The sequence below is a fragment of the Astatotilapia calliptera genome, chromosome 23, assembly GCF_900246225.1.
Source record: "Astatotilapia calliptera chromosome 23, fAstCal1.2, whole genome shotgun sequence".
Taxonomy (NCBI): domain Eukaryota; kingdom Metazoa; phylum Chordata; class Actinopteri; order Cichliformes; family Cichlidae; genus Astatotilapia; species Astatotilapia calliptera.
In genome coordinates, this window is record NC_039323.1 from 9559388 (window position 1) to 9578404 (window position 19017).

Consider the following 19017-nt stretch of genomic DNA (forward strand, 5'->3'; position numbering starts at 1 on the left):
AAAGAATTTCAAACTAGAACAATAAACTGATATTGAGGAGCTCTTCACATCCAAGGGAATGCTGTCTGAGGTTTTTTTTTTTAGATATTTAAGGGGCAGCTTCCCTTTTCTTCTGCCACACCAACCTGACTCTGCAAAGGAATTTTTTTGCTTATTGTAAATCTACAAATATCAGCCTTAAACCAGCGTCTCATCTGGAATTTATTCTTGCTCACATTCACTGAATCATTCATTCCCCCTTACACATTCCTCGGTGTCTGCAGAAATAAACCCTGGTTGGGAATCTCTGGCGTGTGCTGCATTTTGTGGTGTGATGGTATCTCTGCTGGAGTTTTTCATGTTGCTGGTTCTGAGAACTGATGAAGAGCAGTGGTTTCATCCCCAGAGTTAAACTCTTTTCTGGATCCTCTCAGCCTGCAGATGTTTCCTCTTTGATCTGCCTCCTCTTCGTCAAATGAGGTGATGCTGCAGCAGTTAATGCATCTGTCACAGTACAGCTGAAATTTCACCTTGCCTCTCACCTCAGCCATCAGCTCACAGACCCAGAAACACTACAACTATCCACTCACCATCATCCCAAAGCCCGATGCCTTTTTTTAAAGAGCACCGTAATCACCAGGAGGCGTCACACATCATCAATAATTCAGACTGGATGAGAGTTTGACAGCATCAAAGAGGAAAACTCACAGGAAGTCAGATCAGTCTGAGCTGAGTGACAACAAAAAGCAGCTGAAAGCGTTACACAGCGAGGACAGAGGAAACTGGAGTGCAGTGTGGCAGCAACAGGAGACAAGCTTAAATCTTCACTGTGAGCTGCGGTCACAGAGTGATAATAGCAACATATAAATTAAATTATTTTACCAGAAAAACAGACAGCTGCAGGTCGAAGTCTGAAACCTTTTTAATGTTTCATTTTTTTACCTTCTGTCAGGTTCCTGAGCTGATCAGATTAAAAATGTATCTGACAGTCAGTCATGTTAGGAGATGGAGTTTTGACAGAGTGTTGACAGCAAGCTCGTTTAAATCAGCTCTTTGTCTCAAGCTGTGCTCCTTCACGAGCTCTCTAAGAGGTAGAACACTTTAGGACGGCATCTCTCACTGGTTTGTTTTGTTTTGTGGAAGCTCCTGGTTAGAGCGTGCAGGAGGCAGGTCACATGAACGTTTTATGCTCGATACGTAATCCCAGAGTTAAATAGTCTGTGAGCATGTGCGGTACATTTATCAAAGAGAGAGTTCACAGTGAGATATTTAAGTTCTTGGAACAATAAAGTTTATTTAAATTTGTAGCCACAAGAAAAATAAAGTTTCTGTGTTTCCTCCTGATGATTATCAGGATCCTCAGATCCTCTGACTCCCAGAGTGTGAGGGATGATGACACTTTCCTGAAATCTGATTGGTCAGAGGAGCTGGTTTTGTCTCTGACTTCTCAGTTCCTAATTATTCGGATCCTACCCTCTGTCTCAGTCGTGTTGTCACATCTTCAGGTTTATATAAGTTACATCTTTCTTTGTGTTTTCTTTTGTGCTCATCCAATCAGATGCTGCAAAATCATTGTGTGTGTACGTGTGTGTGTGTCTGCTGAGACTTACCTACCTGGCTGCTAAATTTTCCCAGCATGCAACAGCCCTTTAATTCCAGGTAAAAATCAGCTGACCATTGACCTCCACCCAGCCTCAGACATCAGCAGGTGGCGGCTGACCATTGACCTCCACCCAGCCTCAGACATCAGCAGGTGGCGGCACATGGAGCACCTCCTCCTGCTCGAAGCTGCTGACCCAGATCTGATCTGTTACCTGTTCCTGATGAGCTGGAGCCAGCGACATCCATCTGGCTGTGGGCCCATGTGATTGGTGGGGCAGTGATTACCTAATGTAGAATGTAAACAGCGACAGCGTGATGTACTCTGCAGCCGATGTGATGGATGTGGACTCGGTGAGAGCCAGGGGGACTCATTGATCCGTTTGTCCCCTTCAATCAGGCGCTGGATTCGGGTCTGCTGAGCTTTTAGTGAAATGAGGCCTCAGAATGAGACAGGAAGTTTCCCTGCCTCGCCAATAAACCTTGGAATAGATCAGAGCTCAGCGCTGCAGAGTGTAAGGACCAATGACTGTAGAAAACACTGGAGTGGAGCTGAAGACTGTGCGTTAAATGGGCAGAGCCATGACAGTGTAAAAGGAGGGGCTGATCTCAGAGCTGCACACATCAGCTGATGCGTCAGCTGATTTCCTTCCATAATTCTAATTCAATTCAGTTTTATTTATACATCGCAAAATCACAACAACAGTTGCCTCAAGGCGCTTTATATTGTAAGGTAGACCCTATAGCACAAAATACTTAGGTTAGTAAGATCCCACACCTCCAGACTCACTAACAGCTTCTTCCCCTGGGCCATTCGGACTGTTAAGGGTTGGGGTTAGGGTTAGGGGCAGGGGTGCCCACAGTCTGAGTAACCCCGATCACTCAGGCCACTCACATGCGGACTACTCAGTCTTCTTTTTCTTTGCACTGATTCTGAGCACTTTGCTTTCCACTGTGTGCCTTTGCTCTTGATTGTATATATTTGTCCTGTTTGTTATGTATGCCTGCTGTCTACTATTTATATTTTATTCCTGCACAGATGGCATGGAGCACACATAATTTTGTTGTTATTACAATAAAAGCCTATTCTACTCTATTCTACTCTATTCTATACTTCCTGTTGGATAATCTCACTTTACATTTGTCTGGAGCTTCTGGGGCTTTGGTTTCTATAGATAATTTCCCTCTTCAAACAACTGCACAGGGAGAGAATGTTTCCATAACATAACTCACCTGTATAAACTTTATTAAGGGGTGTGGCCTCTTTGATTGACAGGTGGATGGTGACACAGGTGGCTGTAGCTGCTAGCTGTTTGCTGTCTTCACCTGAACTGGACCTCTGGCCTGTGTTTGTTCTGTTTGAGCCTTTTGGAGTATTTTTAATAACATCATGTGGCCAATAATATGGCTGCTGTAAGGTTACTGTAGTAACAGACCATCCAAGAAAGCTGAGTTCGAGTTCTGATTGAAATTCTAGGATTTCTATCTCTGATGGTGTGTTCACACAAAGCATAAAGCCAAGTTTCAGCTTGTGTTAGTTCTGCGAATACAGGAAAAGTTTTGGATCAACACCCAATGTGAGAGCTCAATGTGAGAGAACACCAGGAGATGTCGCAGTGGCACCATCTTTTATATACAGTCTGTGATAGCATAAAAACCTCAGCAGACATTACTGGTCTGCAGTCTCACAGCATCTGGTTCAAACCTGCTTACAGAAAAGAGGTCAAAGGTGAACACTGTGCTCTTAAATCCAGTCCAGCATTGTTTGTGAGGTGCACTTTCTCATTTTTCCACTCTAATCTTTTTAAAAATCTCTGGATGAGCTGGAAACCTCACAAACTGAAAACAGCCTGACTTTCTATAATCTATCAGTGCACATTAAGCGCTTAGAAAAGCACAAAACTGAACGCTGACAGAACTTTCCTACCCAGGACTGTGACCTGTACTGCTGTATTTTCATTCTGTGGCATTTGTACTTTTACTGCAGCAAAGCTCTAAATACTCCTCGGTGTTACTGCATCAGCTCATCTCTGGCTTGAATGTTGCGCAGCAGTCAGTGTGATTCAGGGCCTCAGACCAGGACCAACAGGAACACACCGAGGGGGCGTTCACTGACAGCCAGCAGGGCTTCTTACTGCAGTGTACTGATACAGAACAATTTCTCTCAAATCCATCTTTAACACTTTTGGCTCGATGCTACAGAGCTCCGAGCCAAGCGCCGCTCCTCCAACTAAAACCTGTGACGGTTCTTGCAGTGGCGCTCGGATAAATGTATTAAATCAAGCTGTAAACAGTTTAAACCAATCCACCTTTCAGCTCACTGTAATTCAGAAGAATGAGTTCATCTCTTGGTCGACTCAGCATTTTGTGACATGATAAATCTGTCGTCATGGACGAGCCAGCAACATTAGCACAGAGAGAGAGAGAGAGCTCGTTAGACTGATTGGCTCCATTTCTTTCACCAGAAAGAACAGAAAAATCAACTCTGTCATCTACTCAGTCGCTCTATTTAACCGCCATTATTTACAGTCACCACTGTCTGAACAGTTCCTGAACTGATGTTCCTGAATGCCTCTCTGTGAGGAACCCTGTGGTTAAAGCTTGTTGATGGTTCTTGCAGAAGGTGAACTGTTTCATGAAGCTTCATTGGTGTCTCAGTTCGAGCTCAGGTTGCTGTGTAGAACATTCACCTGCTGACTTTTTGTTTAATCAGGTCTCAGATCAGAGGGAGAAGTGATGCTGAAGATAAACTTGTCTCCTGAAATATGACCCAAAGAGACTCACCATTTCCTGTTTTATTTTTGCTAGTTCTACTTCCTGTCTATGTTCTGGTTTCCCATCAGGTCATTACTCTCCCAGTACACTTGCCTGCTCGACTGTCTCAGATTTTTCTTGTCTTTGTCATGTTGTCGTGTGTGAAAGGGTCGAGTTAGAAGCCGTTTAGTTTGAATGACATGTGAAATGATTGTGAGTGATGGTGGAGCGTATGAGGCAGAAATAAAAGACTTACACAGGTCAAAAGCCCAGTCTCCTTCCCTCACATCAGTGCAGATCAGTCGGTCAAACTGAAGAAGGACCCTCTGAGCTGAAGGTGATGATCAAGATGCCTCATCTAACAGCTATGGCTAGTGGCTGCAGAAATCAATAAAATGAACTGGACCTGTTGTGCACTTTTATTGCTAATCGTTGTTTACTGGGTGCAGCAGAAGTTTGTCGACCGCATGTCATCTCTCTGAAGGTCGGACTGGGGCCGCCGGCCTCTGTTTTCCTCCCAGTGCTGATGTGTTTCTGTTGTTGAACCACAATGCATTCAGGCTCCTCAGGACAAAGAGACAGGCTGCTGCAGCTCTGAGCGTAGCTGATAAAACATGCTTTAACGGAGCACGAAGCCCGGGGGAAACAGCGGGCTTTGTTTTAATCTGCGCTGCTGCCTTGGTTCGATCCGGGTGGGGGGACAGGGATCAGAGCCAACTGTTGAAAGCCCACTGGAGTTTCCCAGAGAGACAGAGGTCAGAGGGATCAAACTGTTTTCATCCCATGGCTTCATTCAGACAAGCCTGAAACACACAAAACTCTGATGTTCAGTTAAACACAACGTGAGCCTGAGAACATGAAAGGAGACTGAGCTGATACCTGGGTATCTTTTATATCAGCCTCATGGCATCTCCAGCATGCTGCCCTGAGAAGAGTCATCACATCCACCAAAACCTTACGATCGACTCAAAGTGAGGCAAATGTCTGCAGATTACAGGTAGGCTCGTCTGTCAACCTGTGATTGTTCTTTCTGGATTCTGTCAGTAACTTACAGACCAAACCAGATGAACTGTACTCTATCAGGTGTGTGATGAGGCTGACAACAGCAGGAACAAGAAGCTGTGTGGCTGTGAACTGAACCTGCTGCTGCTTTCTGGACTAAGTGAATTCAGCAAAATCTAAGCAGATAATTCACAACCTGCATTGCTGATTTCCAACCACTAGACACTATAGAGCTAACCACCTTCAAATATAAACTGATAAACTGGTTTCTTATGTTATTTTGGAAATATATTAAGTTCTTGTGCTATTTTTTAGTTAGAATTTAGTTGTCTTTAGTCTAGTTTAGGTTTCATCCATGTCCCTGTGTTTGTGAGTCTTTTCCTGTCTTCTGTGTCAGTCTGTCATGTGTTTCTTGTCTGCGTGTTTCATGTTGTCAAGCTTGTGCGTCATGTCAACGTCTCTCCATGTTTCCTGTTTTACTTCGAGAGTCTGGTGTTTCCATGTTCAGTGTGTTTTGTTTTACTTCCCCTGTGGCGTCACGTTCATTCGTGTCAGCTGTGTCTCCCCAGGTGTTCCCACTTCCCTCATTACCTTCTTGTGTATTTAAGTCTCCTTCTGTTCTTTGACGGGTCGTCTATTTATGTCACAGAATCTTTTTGTTTAAGTAAGTAAGTAGAATTTATTTATATAGCACATTTTCACAGATAAAAATCACAAAGTGCTTCACAATAAGATCAGACATACAAGTTAAAATTAATTAAAAGCCCGTTTGTATAGAAATGTCTTCATCTGCTTTTTCAAAGAGTCAGTGGAGTCTAGACAGCATAAAGATAACAGCAGGGAGTTCCACAGCCTAGGTGCCAGTGCCTGAAAAGCCCGATCCCCACGTGTTTTAAATCTAGTACGTGGGACCACCAGTAGCCTCTGACCTGAAGACCTAAGTGCTCGGGATGAAGCATGAGGTTTCAACAGGTCAGAGATATACTGGGGAGCTTCACCGTGCAGAGCTCTAAAAGTTACAACTAAAATTTTAAAATGAACCCTAAAATTTACAGGCAACCAATGAAGAGAAGCCAAAACTGGAGTAATGTGTGACCTCTTCTTTGTACCAGTTAAAAGTCTTGCCGCTGCATTCTGTACAGACTGAAGGCGATCCAGAGCTGATTTGTTGAGACATGTAAAAAGACCGTTACAATAATCCAAACGAGAAGAGATAAAAGCATGAATAATCATCTCAAGTTCTGCCTTTGACACCAGTAGTCTGAGTTTAGAAATGTTTCTTAAATGATAAAAACAGTTCTGGACAAGTTGTTTAGATTGTTTCTCAAGAGACATTGAACTGTCAAATATAACACCTAGGTTTCTGAGACTCGACTGAAATGAAGGGTCTAAAAAACTGATATGCTGCCTAATTTCTGAGAGCATGTGATCAGGTGCAATAATCAAAGTTTCTGTTTTATCTGCATTTAACTGAAGGAAATTGTCATTTAACCATTGTTTGATTTCTGACAGACAATTATTTAAACAAGACAATTTATAAAACTCAGAAGCTTTGAAAGAACAGTACAACTGAATGTCATCAGCATAGAGATGAAATATTGTAACATCTGATAATTTGGCCTAGAGGGAGTATATACAGCAAAAAGAGAATAGGACCTAAAACAGATCCTTGAGGTACCCCAGAAGGCAGAACTGATGTTTCCCACAACACATGATTCATACAGACAGTAAAGGATCTCTCAGATAGATACGACATAAACCATTTTAAAACAACACCAGTAATCCCAAACAAGTCCTTCAGCCTATTTATCATGATGCTGTGATCAACAGTATCAAAAGCAGAGCTGAGATCCAACATAACCAGAACAGTGTACTCTCCAGTGTCTGCTGCCATCAGAATGTCACTAGACACTTTAAGCAAAGCGGTTTCAGTGGAGTGCAATTTGCGGAAACCAGACTGGAAAATGTCCAGAAAATTGTTCTTCACCAAAAAGTTAAGTTGTTCTGCAACTGTTTTTTCCAAGATCTTTGACACCAATGGTAATTTTGATATTGGCCTGTAACTGCTCGGAAGAGATGGGTCCAAATTTGGTTTCTTTAATATTGGTTCAACAATAGCTTGTTTAAAATAGCTGGGAACTGAGCCAGTATAAAGAGAAGTATTAATTCTTCTATTATTTCCAATAGAGTCAAACACACTAATGAAAAATGATGGAGGAAGTACATCAAGGTGGCTTGAAGTCAGTTTCATTCAACCAAGCAGAGCACTGATGTCCTGTAAGGTAACAGGAGTAAAAGAGAACCAGATATCAGAGGTAAGCAACGTGTCAGTGTGATACTGAGAGGATGATGGAGAAATATTAGACCTGACAGCAGCAACCTTATTAACAAGATAGTTTAAAAAGTCATTACAATCACATTTAGTATAGACTGGTACACGAGGAATGTCAGGAGAGACAATGTTTTTAATTGTATCAAACAATACTCTGGGATTTTTCTTTTTTGAAGCTATTAGATTAGCAAAATATTCCGTTCTGGCATTTTTTATCATGTCGTTAAGTGAGAAAATTGATTCCTTGAGATGTACCTTATGGACCTCAAGCTTGGAAGCCTTCCATAAACATTCTAATCTGCGACAATATCTCCTAAAATTTCAAATATTTTCATTTATCCAAGGACAGAAATTTGAAGAATGGACAACATTTAGTTTCAGAGGTGCCACCGTATCTAAAATAGATTTACATTGATTGTTAAAAGACAAAATAAGTGAATCGATATCATTTTGAGCCATTCAAGGGACAAACATGGCAGAGAACCTTCTAGCAGCATCCTGGTTTATAATCCGCCTTTGGATCATCAATTTAGGAGGTGAAGGATCCACGTAAAATGACAAATTAAAGAATATACAACTATGGTCACTCACATGGACATCTTCCACACATACATCATGTATATTTAAACCCAGGTAGAAAACACGATCAAGAGTGTGGCCCTTTGTATGTGTGGGGCCGGAAACATGCTGCTTAAAGTTAAAAGACTCAGTGATAGTGATGAGCTCATCAGCAGTGTTACAGGAAGTGTCATCAATATGAAGGTTTAAGTCTCCCAATAGTACAACCTTCTCCAGTTTAATGATCAATGTCAGAAGGTGGTTAAATTCAGTTAGAAAGGCCCCAGCAGGTCCAGGAGGTCAATAGATTAAAATACAGTAAAAGGTTTTCAGAGAACCCACCTTCATCATCTGTGACTCAAATGAAGAAAAGAAGCCCGAGGTCATCAGTTTGCATATGAGTCTGTCCTGGTAAACAGCAGCAAGTCCTCCACCACGTCCTAAAAGACGCGGAGTTCCAATGACAGAACAGCCAGACGGGCAGATTTCATTTAAGTGGACAGCAAAATAATCCTTATTTTGCTGCCACGTCTCAGTCAGACACATAAAATCTAGAGACTCTTTAATAAAAAAAAATCATTTAGAATAAATGATTTGTTCATTATAGAGCGAACGTTGGACCTGGACGCCGGCCCTCGTTCCTCTTTTTCGTCTCTTGAGGGTAGAAATGCCGCGGGTTGTTCACAGTAGCACGCAATCAGGTGAGGAACACACCAGAGGAGGAGGAAACGTTTTTCTGTAGCTGTCCCAGCTGTCACAGTAGCTCTCCATTGTGTCTTTAATGTTTAACAGTGTATCCCGATCATAAATTAAAGCAGCAGAAGCAAAGTCAGAATACAAAAGAGCAAAAATTATATTGCAAACAACAAGTGACGACAGTGAAAAACTACACTGTCGCCTCCAATGAGCTGTAGCAGTGGCGGCAAAGCCAAACACAGGCGCCAATGCTGCTCCACGTCTAAGTACTGATGTGTCAACACTGATATAATACAGTATAAACCTATAACCTAAACTGTATAAACAGTTTATACTCACGTCAGATTTAGTTTTCTTTACGTTCATGTTTCACATGTTCCTGTTCAATTTCATATTCTTGTTTCATGTTCTAAATGTCATAGTCGTTTAGCTGCTCCCAGTGTAGGTTTAGTTTAGTTTTTACCTCGTTTTTCCTTAGCGGCGTGTCCCATTGTGACACTCTACTGATTTGTGTTGTTCTTTTGAGTCTACCACATCATTTTTACCCTGGTTTAAACTGTGTGATTATGGGTTAGGTGTAAGCACAATATAAAGTACTTGAAAATGTATTTCTGACATGTGTAAAACCATGTCTTTTATCCCCCAAAGCTAAAACTCTGCTTTGGCTGGCTGGAAAAAAGGCTGTCCTGAGCTTCATCACTCCTCTGGCCAGCTCTCGATGTTGCAGTGGGTCAATTCAGAATGCTAGAAAGATTTTTTTCCCCCATCCTCTCTGAAAGGACCAAGTTCAGGCTGGGTGTTCCTCATCAAAGTTTAATTTCTATGCTGATGATGCTCCTCTTTCTGCTGCACATGACAATCAATAACGCCTTCCTCGGTGAAACGCAGAATGATCTGAGACTCTCTCAGCAGCTCCTCTGTAAAGCGACCCGTCCTGCTTCCTGCTTTGTCGCTGTGGTGGATGCTTCTTGTTGGATCTGTTATGTTTAGCTTCAGTCAGATGTGGGTTTCTAATGTTTGGCTGTAAATGAACTCAGTTTGTGTTTCAGCTGTGAATCTTTCATCTCTGCTGTCTTTTTATCTCCTCGTTTTCATCTTTTATTCAGTGTGTGCTTTGATCTCATTTCTGTGTTTTATTGATTGACTTTGTTCAGACTCGGAGCAGCTGCATATCTCCATCACCTAAAACGTTACAGTTTTTCTTCCGCATTGCTGTTAACGCTCAGTTGAATAATGAAACATTCACATTGGTCTTAGCGACTCTTCGGTGAGCTTTAGCTTTCGAAACAGAAACTCCTCAGAGTTTGATGGTGTGTTTAAGGTCTCATCTGTGTTTCCTGTCAGGAGATGATCTCAGGTTTCACTCTGTAAATCAGAGAGGGTAGGTTTGTTCTTCTCGCAGTTCTCCTGTAGGATGACAAGTTATCATCCAAACGGCTGGTCAGAAATGCCGGGATGGCCTCATTTAAGTCTGCAGGGAGCCGACAGCCTGACGGCTCCAAAATAACAAACAGACCTCAGAGTTAACACTTCAGCTTCACCAGCACCTGCACTGCCTGGAGAAAGGTGGAGAAGCTGCAGAGAGCTGCAGCTCCGTGCTGAAAAATACCACTTGTATCCAGGTGAGTCAGAAACACTGAGAATATGTCCACACTAAACGTTTTCGTTTGAAAACGTATCGTTTTCTCTCAGTTTTGACCTTCAGTCCACCCTGAGATGGAGTTTTTGGTCATGGAAAACGGAGGTGTTTGAAAACGCTCTCCAAAGCGGATACATTTGGTTTTTGCGTCACAGTGTGGACTGTGAACCTGGAGCTTTTCGAAAACAATGATGCATTTTAGTCATATGATGCAGTCATGTGACCAACTAAACTAAGATAGTGGAGAGCATTATACAGCAGTTGTTTTGTTTGGTCTCAATTTTGACAGTCCTATTGTCAGTCCATTTAAAAAACGTGGTTCTTTTTTTCTCGACATTTTGCCGCGACGTTTCTAAGAGGCAGAAAGTAAATAAACCGCAGACAGAAATGAGGCAGGCCGAATTGTCTTACGTTTCACGCATGCACAATACAGCAATGTAAGTGTTTTCTGTCGTTTCAGTGTGGATGAACAACTGTTCGGAAACAAAAAAACCCTGAAAACTATAGTGCGGACGCGGAGTGTTTTTAGACAAAAACGTTGTTTTGAATTTTATCTGGATTAGTGTAGACGTAGTCTGAAACACACTCGGCCAGTGTTAAGGTGTTTGAATACATTTATTTAGCACCTGGAGCTCAGCGTCAGGATCTCATTGGTGGTTGATGTCTCATGAGTTTTTCATGGTGCACCTGCAGGCTCAGCAGAAGATCAAAACTCGGGTCCAGGTTTATCCCAGATACGTTTGATCCCAGGCGAATGTCGTGGACAAATGTCTGAGTTAGAGGCGATGACGTTTATATTTAGTGTTTTTATTAAGTGTTCTTTCTCATATTGTGGTTTCTGTACTGAGATCACAAAATGTTCATGAAAGGAAGAACATCTGACATCCTGACAACCTCTGAAATGAAGAAGCGAGCAGCATTCTGCTCAGAGTGATCTAAGTTTAAATCACAGCCTGTTTGTGCGCACACTGCAGATCAGTGTGTGTGTGTGTTTCATTGTTCCTCCATCACACACATCCAGTGGTCCAGTGGTTAAATCTGTGCAGCTGCGATTAACATCACACAGACTCACAAACACGAAAAACACTACACAGTGTGTTTCACACACACACACACACACACACACACACACACACACACACAGAAACGTTTCCAGATGCAGTTGAGAGGATTGACAATTTGATCCCATCGGGAACGGGAAATGACCCTTTGTTCCGAGGATTACGAGTTCATGTTTTAAAAATTCAAGCGTCACGGCCCTTTTGCTTCCATCTGTGATTTCCTGCATTTCCCATGATGCCCTAGGACAGGTAGACCCTGTAGGGCTGCTTTTATTCTGGGAGTGAAACGAGTAAAATCAGCTGCTTTTTTGTTTCTCCTCAGGAAACGTTTCATGCTGCAGTCCGCACAAAACTTTCTGGAGCTCAGGAACTTGCATATTCACTGGGCTCTTCATCATCATCATCATCATCATCATCATCATCATCATCATCATCTTCCTGAGCAAACTGCTTTTGTCTCCTTCTCCTCTTCATCCTCCTCTTGATTTCAGGTGTCTCAACTCAGATTTAACCCAATTATTCTGCTGTGATCTCATGGCTCTGAAGCGAGGATCGTCTCTGATCTGTGACGTCGTGTGACTGTGTGCGTGGCCACAGTCCTCAAACTTAAACATTCTTAAAATGAACTCTTCGTGGTCCTTTGAAACTGCTGAGAGTAAAAACAGGAAATGACATCACAGTGTACCCAGAAACCTTATCTGTTCAAAACCAAACATTGTCCTGACTTCAGGTGACCTCAGGTGACCTCATGCTGCTGCGTATTTGGAGGTGAACTGCAGTAAAGCGAGGTGTCGACCTGACGGCCAATCCAACGTTTCTGTTCTCGCAGGTCTGACACTTCAAATCCTTAAAGCTCCGCCTGTCAGTGCATCGTCACAGTGACGGACAGAGGACGTGTCCTGCATCACCGTAGCAACAGAGAGTGCAGCATCTCTTTGATCTGCCTCCAGCTGTCTGATGGTTTCAAGCATCAGCGGCTGCAGGTGATAAACTGATCACCTGCAGCCGCACCTGGGCTGAGACATCAGCAGCTTTGAGGTGAGTGCCTGGCTCAAAGGTCACGGCAGGACTGATTATCATACCTGAACACACCTACAGGGAGGTCTTCATGTTACAGTGTGAACACCCGGCAATGTGGTGTAAACAACAAAAACAAACGCACACGCTGAAGTAACACTCGGGTCTTGTGGAAACATGTGAAGTGGCCACAGAGGAATCAAAAGGTGGAGCTGGAAATGAGCAGCACAGGTGCCCTCCTCCGTTAGTTTGCTTCAACCCACAGGAAGCTGTTTTAAATGAATGTATGTTCTGCTGTATGTTTTGTGTGTCATGTATAAACTTTTGTGAGGACTTCGTAGGAATCGGTTCACAGTTTTCATGTCACTAACAATCTGTTCACACTTCAGAAATAAAAGCATATCAGATTTTTTTTTCCAAGACCAACTGAACATGTAAACCAGAGTCTGTTCTCTGATGTTCTCCTCTGATGGTTTGAAACAGGAAGCTGTTTCTTGGTGGTTTTGTGTGGGTTTGTGGAGCGTTGCTCTTTAGTAACAGATTTAACTTCCAGACACGAACAGGACTGACTGATCTGATTGATATTCTCCTTTCTAAAACTGTTCTCCTCCAGAACCAGTTCCACCTGCAGATGGTGACGGGTGTTCCAGAGTCCGGTCTGTCTGATTTGCTGCTGACTGTTCTGCAGCGGTCCGGTTGGCGGGAGGGGACCGCCGTGCTGTGTCGGGGCTGGGAGGAGGCTCGGGGTCTTCTGCAGCTCCTAGACCATCACAGCAGTGCATCGTGGGAGGGCGGCAGGAGGGTCACCTGGCACCTGCGAGCCCTGCTGAACCTGACGCAGTTGGCTCACGATGACACGCAGATCCACGACTTCCTGTCTCGACACTTCCGGCAGAACCAAGCCTCACCAGCCTCAGTGCTGCTGTTCGGGGCCGACCCGCAGTGCGCAGCGGCTGTGCTGCGCAGCGCCCAGGACCTGGGCCTGACGTTACCCATGGTACACTGGGTGCTGGGTCAGCCGCTCAGCCCCGACGTGCTGCACACCATCGGGCTGCCGCTTGGCCTACTGGCCTACGGTGAGGTGGAACGGAAACCGCTTGACTACTACGTTAGAGACGCCCTGCAGCTCATCACCAGGGCTGTTGCTGCGGCGACTGCGGTGAGGCCAGACCTGGCTCTGATCCAGAACACGATGAACTGCTACGACAAACCCAACAAGCACGAGCTGCTGACCTCAGGACAGTACCTGTCCAGGTAAGAGGACACTTTAGTCTCTCAGTTTAGATATCATCACAGAATTGGTTTCACCTTTCTCGATTTGATGTTTTCATAGCTATTTAAGCAAGGACAAAAAACATCACAACCCAAAGAAAAGATTTTACTCTCCCAGTGTTCTTAGAGCTGTGGATTCACAGGGAGGACCAGGTGGACTTCATCTTAGAGCACACCTGAAGCTGAAGACTTACAGTAAGGTAGTCACATGGAGCAGGCCTGATCATTTAGAGCTTTGACTCTTCATACTTAATACAGTTTTATGTAAATCTGTTTCAAAAAAAGCACAGAAGAAATCATTTTTCATCAGTCTGTGCCTCAGTCTGCCATGCTGATGGTTTAGAAGTTTCCCTTACGGAGACAAAATAATTTTATTTAATTATCAAGTTAATTAAAAAACATTGAGTAACACTTTATAATACGACCCAAGCCCTGAAAAGCAAAGTGTGCTTAAGATGCAAGATGGGGAAATATTGTTTTTCTCCAAAATAACCAAGAAATTATGCAGTACTTAAAATTAACTACAGTATAGTTTGTCTCTACTGTACTGTAAAATGCAATTGCATTGAAGTTCCATCAATTGCATTGAAATGCATTCAAATTCCATTAATTGCAGAGGAATTACAATCTTATTAAAAGCCCCATTGGACTCCTGGACCCCTATTTATCAATTATTGGTGATAAATGACCTTTAACCTTCTGGAACGTGACTGAACTATGAAGCAAGCACTGCTGAAACAAAGGAGGCTGTCACAAACACAGCAGCTGAGCTCGTTTGGAGGCAGAGCCGATAAGAAGGAAACTGTAACAGGATTAAAGCCTCTGCAGAGGTAGGCGTCAATATGCAGACTGTACAGAGAGGCTCGAATGCAGCCGAAGATCGTCCCAGATTCAGCATTTGAGATAAAACACAGCTCTCATCGACAGACCAGTGTCACCCTTCTGTGTGTCTCATGTTTGAAGCTGCTCTGACTGAAAGGAACGGATACATCACTCTGTTCTCAGAATTAAACATGAATTCTTCTCATAATTAGAAAGTAGTGCAGCAATTAATGTTTATGGTAGATTTAATGAGTTATTTCAGCTTTACTGTCAGCACTGAGATTCAGCTCCAGCAACTGTTTGATGGAAAAACCAGGTGAATTTGATTACACCATCCACACCTGCAGGCAGGAGGAGTTTATATTAATACTGCCTTATATTCAGTAACCTAACACATAGACTTATGATTAATCTATTAAATATGCACACGAGCAGTTGCCAGTTTGCGAAATCCGCCATGTTCCACCATATTTGAATCCTTGGCTGGGAAGGACATCTTCCGTCTGCCTAATGGTTTTGCACATAGGTGACAAGAGACCGGCCACATACATACTAAGCCAAAGGCGGAGGAGAGGAGAAATTACATGCGTTCATGTGTGAATGAGGAACATTTAAATTACTTTCTGCGCCTTCAGACTCAAGATATAAAGCATCATACCTGTGCTATCATCGAAGGAGAAAGAAACAAAAATATGAAGGAACGAGACAACCAGAGGTAGTTGTTAGGTTGATTTTGATAATAGTTGTCTATATTGTACTTAAATTTGTAAACCTTGTTTCAAACTGTATGTTTAGATATTCTTCTGGTCTCCTCCCCCACATGTAGAATGGTGGGGGAGGCTATAGTGTTTAACTGCAGACACATCCTATGTGAAGGTTCTGTTTTCTTATTTAGTAAACTTCCTCCCCTTTATGGCCTCACCTATGCCTGTGTATGGTGGACCGTTAAAGGGATTACACCATATACAGGGTGAGGAAAGATGACACTTTGTGATCAGCAGGAAGACACACATACACACACACAGTGCCTTAGTTTTATGACGCACCACAGGGGGGATCGGATCCTTGCGCTTCATGTTAAAAACCGGTTGAGCTTTACAATGCCACTATTCATTCACTCTCACATTCACACACTGGTGGAGGAAAGCTGCAGTTGTAGCCACAGCTGCCCTGGGACAGACTGACAGAAGCGAGGCTGCCATATCGCGCCATCGGCCCCTCTGGCCAACACCAGTAGGCGGTAGGGTAAAGTGTCTTGCCCAAGGACACAACAACCAGGACAGAGAGAGCAGGGGGATCGAACCGGCAACCCTCCGGTTACAGATGAGCTTCCCAACCCCCTGAACCACGGTTGCCCCACAAACTAGGACTGCTCAATTAATCGAATTTTAATCTCGATTACGATCTGGGCTTTCAACGATCATTAAAAATGACTGAGCCGATTATTAGCCCCTCCCTCGTGCTTTACTCTCGCGCTGCTCCGTGTGGCAAATCGAGCGCACCTCCCTGCATTTCGAACACGTGTCACAACAATTAAGAGCAGCGGTCTCCAACCTTTTTTGCGCCACGGACCGGTTTATGCCCGACAATATTTTCATGGACCGGCCTTTAAGGTGTCGCGGATAAATACAACAAAATAAAACTAGTACCGGTACCGAAAAAAATAAAATTTATTCATAACACACGTGAAAAGACCAAGGAAAACCGAGTAAACGATAAAAACGATAACAAAATAACGCTGAAAACCGATTTAAAAACCCTGAAAACTATACATTTCACACCTGAGCCTCAACTTTTGTGGCCCGGTACCAAACGACTCACGGACCGGTACCGGTCCGAGGCCCGGGGGTTGGGGACCGCTGATTAAGAGGACCCGAGGGAAGCTCGGAAAGCTAAGCAGAAGTTATTTGGAGAGGAGAGTGACTGCTGTTGGTTGAAAAGAGAGGTAAAAAAAAAAACTTCAGTGGTGTGGAAACATTATGGTTCACGGAGTCAGACGTGGATCAAGTAGACATAGTGTGTAAACTTTGCTATGGTGTTGTAGCTGCACCACAGAGCAACACCGTAGCAAAGTTTACTAAACATAGATGTTTACATTTTTCATTTATTTTTTATATTGCAAACATTTGCACTGTTATCAGTATTTGCACACTATTTTATATTATTTTTTGACAATCTTTAAAGTCATTATTCAATACATTGTTATTGTTAAATAAATATCGTCAAATAATCGAGATCTCAATTTCAGTGAAAATAATCGTGATTATCATTTTTGCCATAATCGAGCAGCCCTACCACAAACTGTGATTTTGTTTGTGAGAGTGTCTCATGATAATGACGTAAGCATGTGCACCGCTTGTGGTAACAGACGTGTGCAGATCAACAATGGATAATATATAGAGTGCGGGACAGAGTATCACCATGCAGCGTGTGGAAGTACTGACCTTACTTTGAGTTCGATTCTGTAAAAAGTGACAAAAACATTAGCGTCCGCTGTTCACTGCGTGGGAAGAAAACTTCTTTTTACAGTGAAAAAAAACCCCTAAACTTCTGAGCAAGTACCTAGCACGCTGCCATGGGAATGTGAAACCCCCGGATCCTCCCACTGACATGACCGCTGTGGCACCGGGCAAACCTCCGCCTGCTCCACTCCTGCTAAACAGGTGAAAAAAAAGGCGACAGGACTCAGTGCTGCTGAGTCTTTGATTTGATTTATTTTCTGTTGTGTTTTACTTGCATCTATTTGAAAGACTGAGTGTAAACACAAAAAAATATTTTATTTTATGTGCTGGAATGTGCAGAAAATAGGTTTAAATGTTAAACAAATTTCTTTAAGTCAAAAACTGTGGCATAGAATTTAATTTTTGCTTGATGCAATGTGCATAAAGTTAAAAAATTAAAACTAATAAATCCAGTTTTAAAAAGAGACTTTTTCATTTGATTACATTTTATATGATGGATTATGCAGAAAAAGTAGAATTGGGCTGAAAGGTCTATCACTTTATTACCTATTCAGGTTGTAAATCATGTTTTTAAAAAGTAACTAAGTAACTAATTACTTTTGAAAATGGAGAATTAATCAGAAATTAGTTACAAATAAATTTTTTCAAGTAACATAGTAACCTTAGTAAAATCTCATCCTCTTCCTCCTCACATTAAGCTTCATCTCCTGAAATGAAGTCAGGGCTGCATACGAAAATGTCGATAAACAAGTTCATTTCTGACTCATATCGGACTCCTTTTGTTTAATCAAGAGTTTGATCAAGAGTAAATCAAGGTATACAGTGTTCATTTCTTTTGTCTCCATGTTGGGCGAGTGCTGACTATTGGTATATGTGTGCATGAGGGCAGGAATGCATGTTTGTGTCTGTGTGTGCCTGTTTGTCTATGTCTATGTGTCAGGTCGGGTCTTAGACTCCACGTCTCTGGGAACATCTCAGGCCCCCAGGTGCGGGGGCCTATCTCCCCCCACCACATTCCCTGCTGGTGGCTGATGCCTTCAGCCGTCGGTGTATTGGTGGTTCTTGGTGTTTGGGTGCTCAGGTATGCACTGACTCACTCCTGGTGGCTGCTTGACGGGGCCTGGTGCACGTGGCTCGGTCGGGCTCCTTCCGGAGGGTGGGGGGCTCTCTGACCTCGGGCCTTTGGGCCCGGGGCTCTGCCCACTCTGGTGCAACTGGCTGCCGGCAGAGCCCGCGGACACGTCACCGCAGTCACCTGTAGCTTCTGCACCGCAGCTGCTGGGTGACCCCCTGTATGGGGCTCTCCTCAGCTCTTTCCAGGAGGATGGTGCGGCTGCCCCTCCGGTAGTCCTCCTTGGGCCTCTAGATGTCTGGGGCCTGGATCTCCTCCATGCCTGCTTCATGTCCTGGGGGGCAGGGCTATGGCTCCCCACACTCTCTATCACATACAGTAGGTGTCAAACTCTGGCCCACGGGCCATATTTGGCCCGCAGCCTAACTACATACGAAGCCATACCAAATTATTATTAGAGCTGGCCTACTGGTATTATACAGCTAATATATATATTGTTTAGTATTAAACTTTGCTTGTTCCATATTCAGTTTTTCAGAAAAACTTGTTTGAGTCCATAAGAAGAGATTCATTCTTAAATCTGGAGGAAGATTTGTTTTTCAATAAATATTAATGTTAGCCCGCGAACTTGTTCCAGTTTTTAATTTTGGCCCACTGTGTATTTGAGTTTGACACCCCTGCTCTATCAGATAGTTACATGGAGAAATCTTTTGAATACAAGCGTGCTCACAGACGTGTTCACAGACACACAT

General features: G+C 43.2%; 1 protein-coding gene across 2 annotated transcripts in view; it reads left to right on the forward strand.

Annotated features, from left to right (window-relative positions):
* Positions 1-19017, forward strand: part of grin3bb (glutamate receptor, ionotropic, N-methyl-D-aspartate 3Bb) — a 59901-nt gene that overhangs the window by 25196 nt on the left and 15688 nt on the right. Inside the window, exons 1-2 of one of the 2 annotated variants that reach the window (XM_026158945.1) lie at positions 12062-12658; positions 13251-13891. In XM_026158945.1, the coding sequence (XP_026014730.1) occupies positions 13269-13891 (623 nt within the window). In that variant the 5' untranslated portion in view covers positions 12062-12658; positions 13251-13268. Of the gene's footprint in view, positions 1-12061; positions 12659-13250; positions 13892-19017 lie in introns of those variants that run through there. The other variant, XM_026158944.1, reaches the window with a different exon arrangement.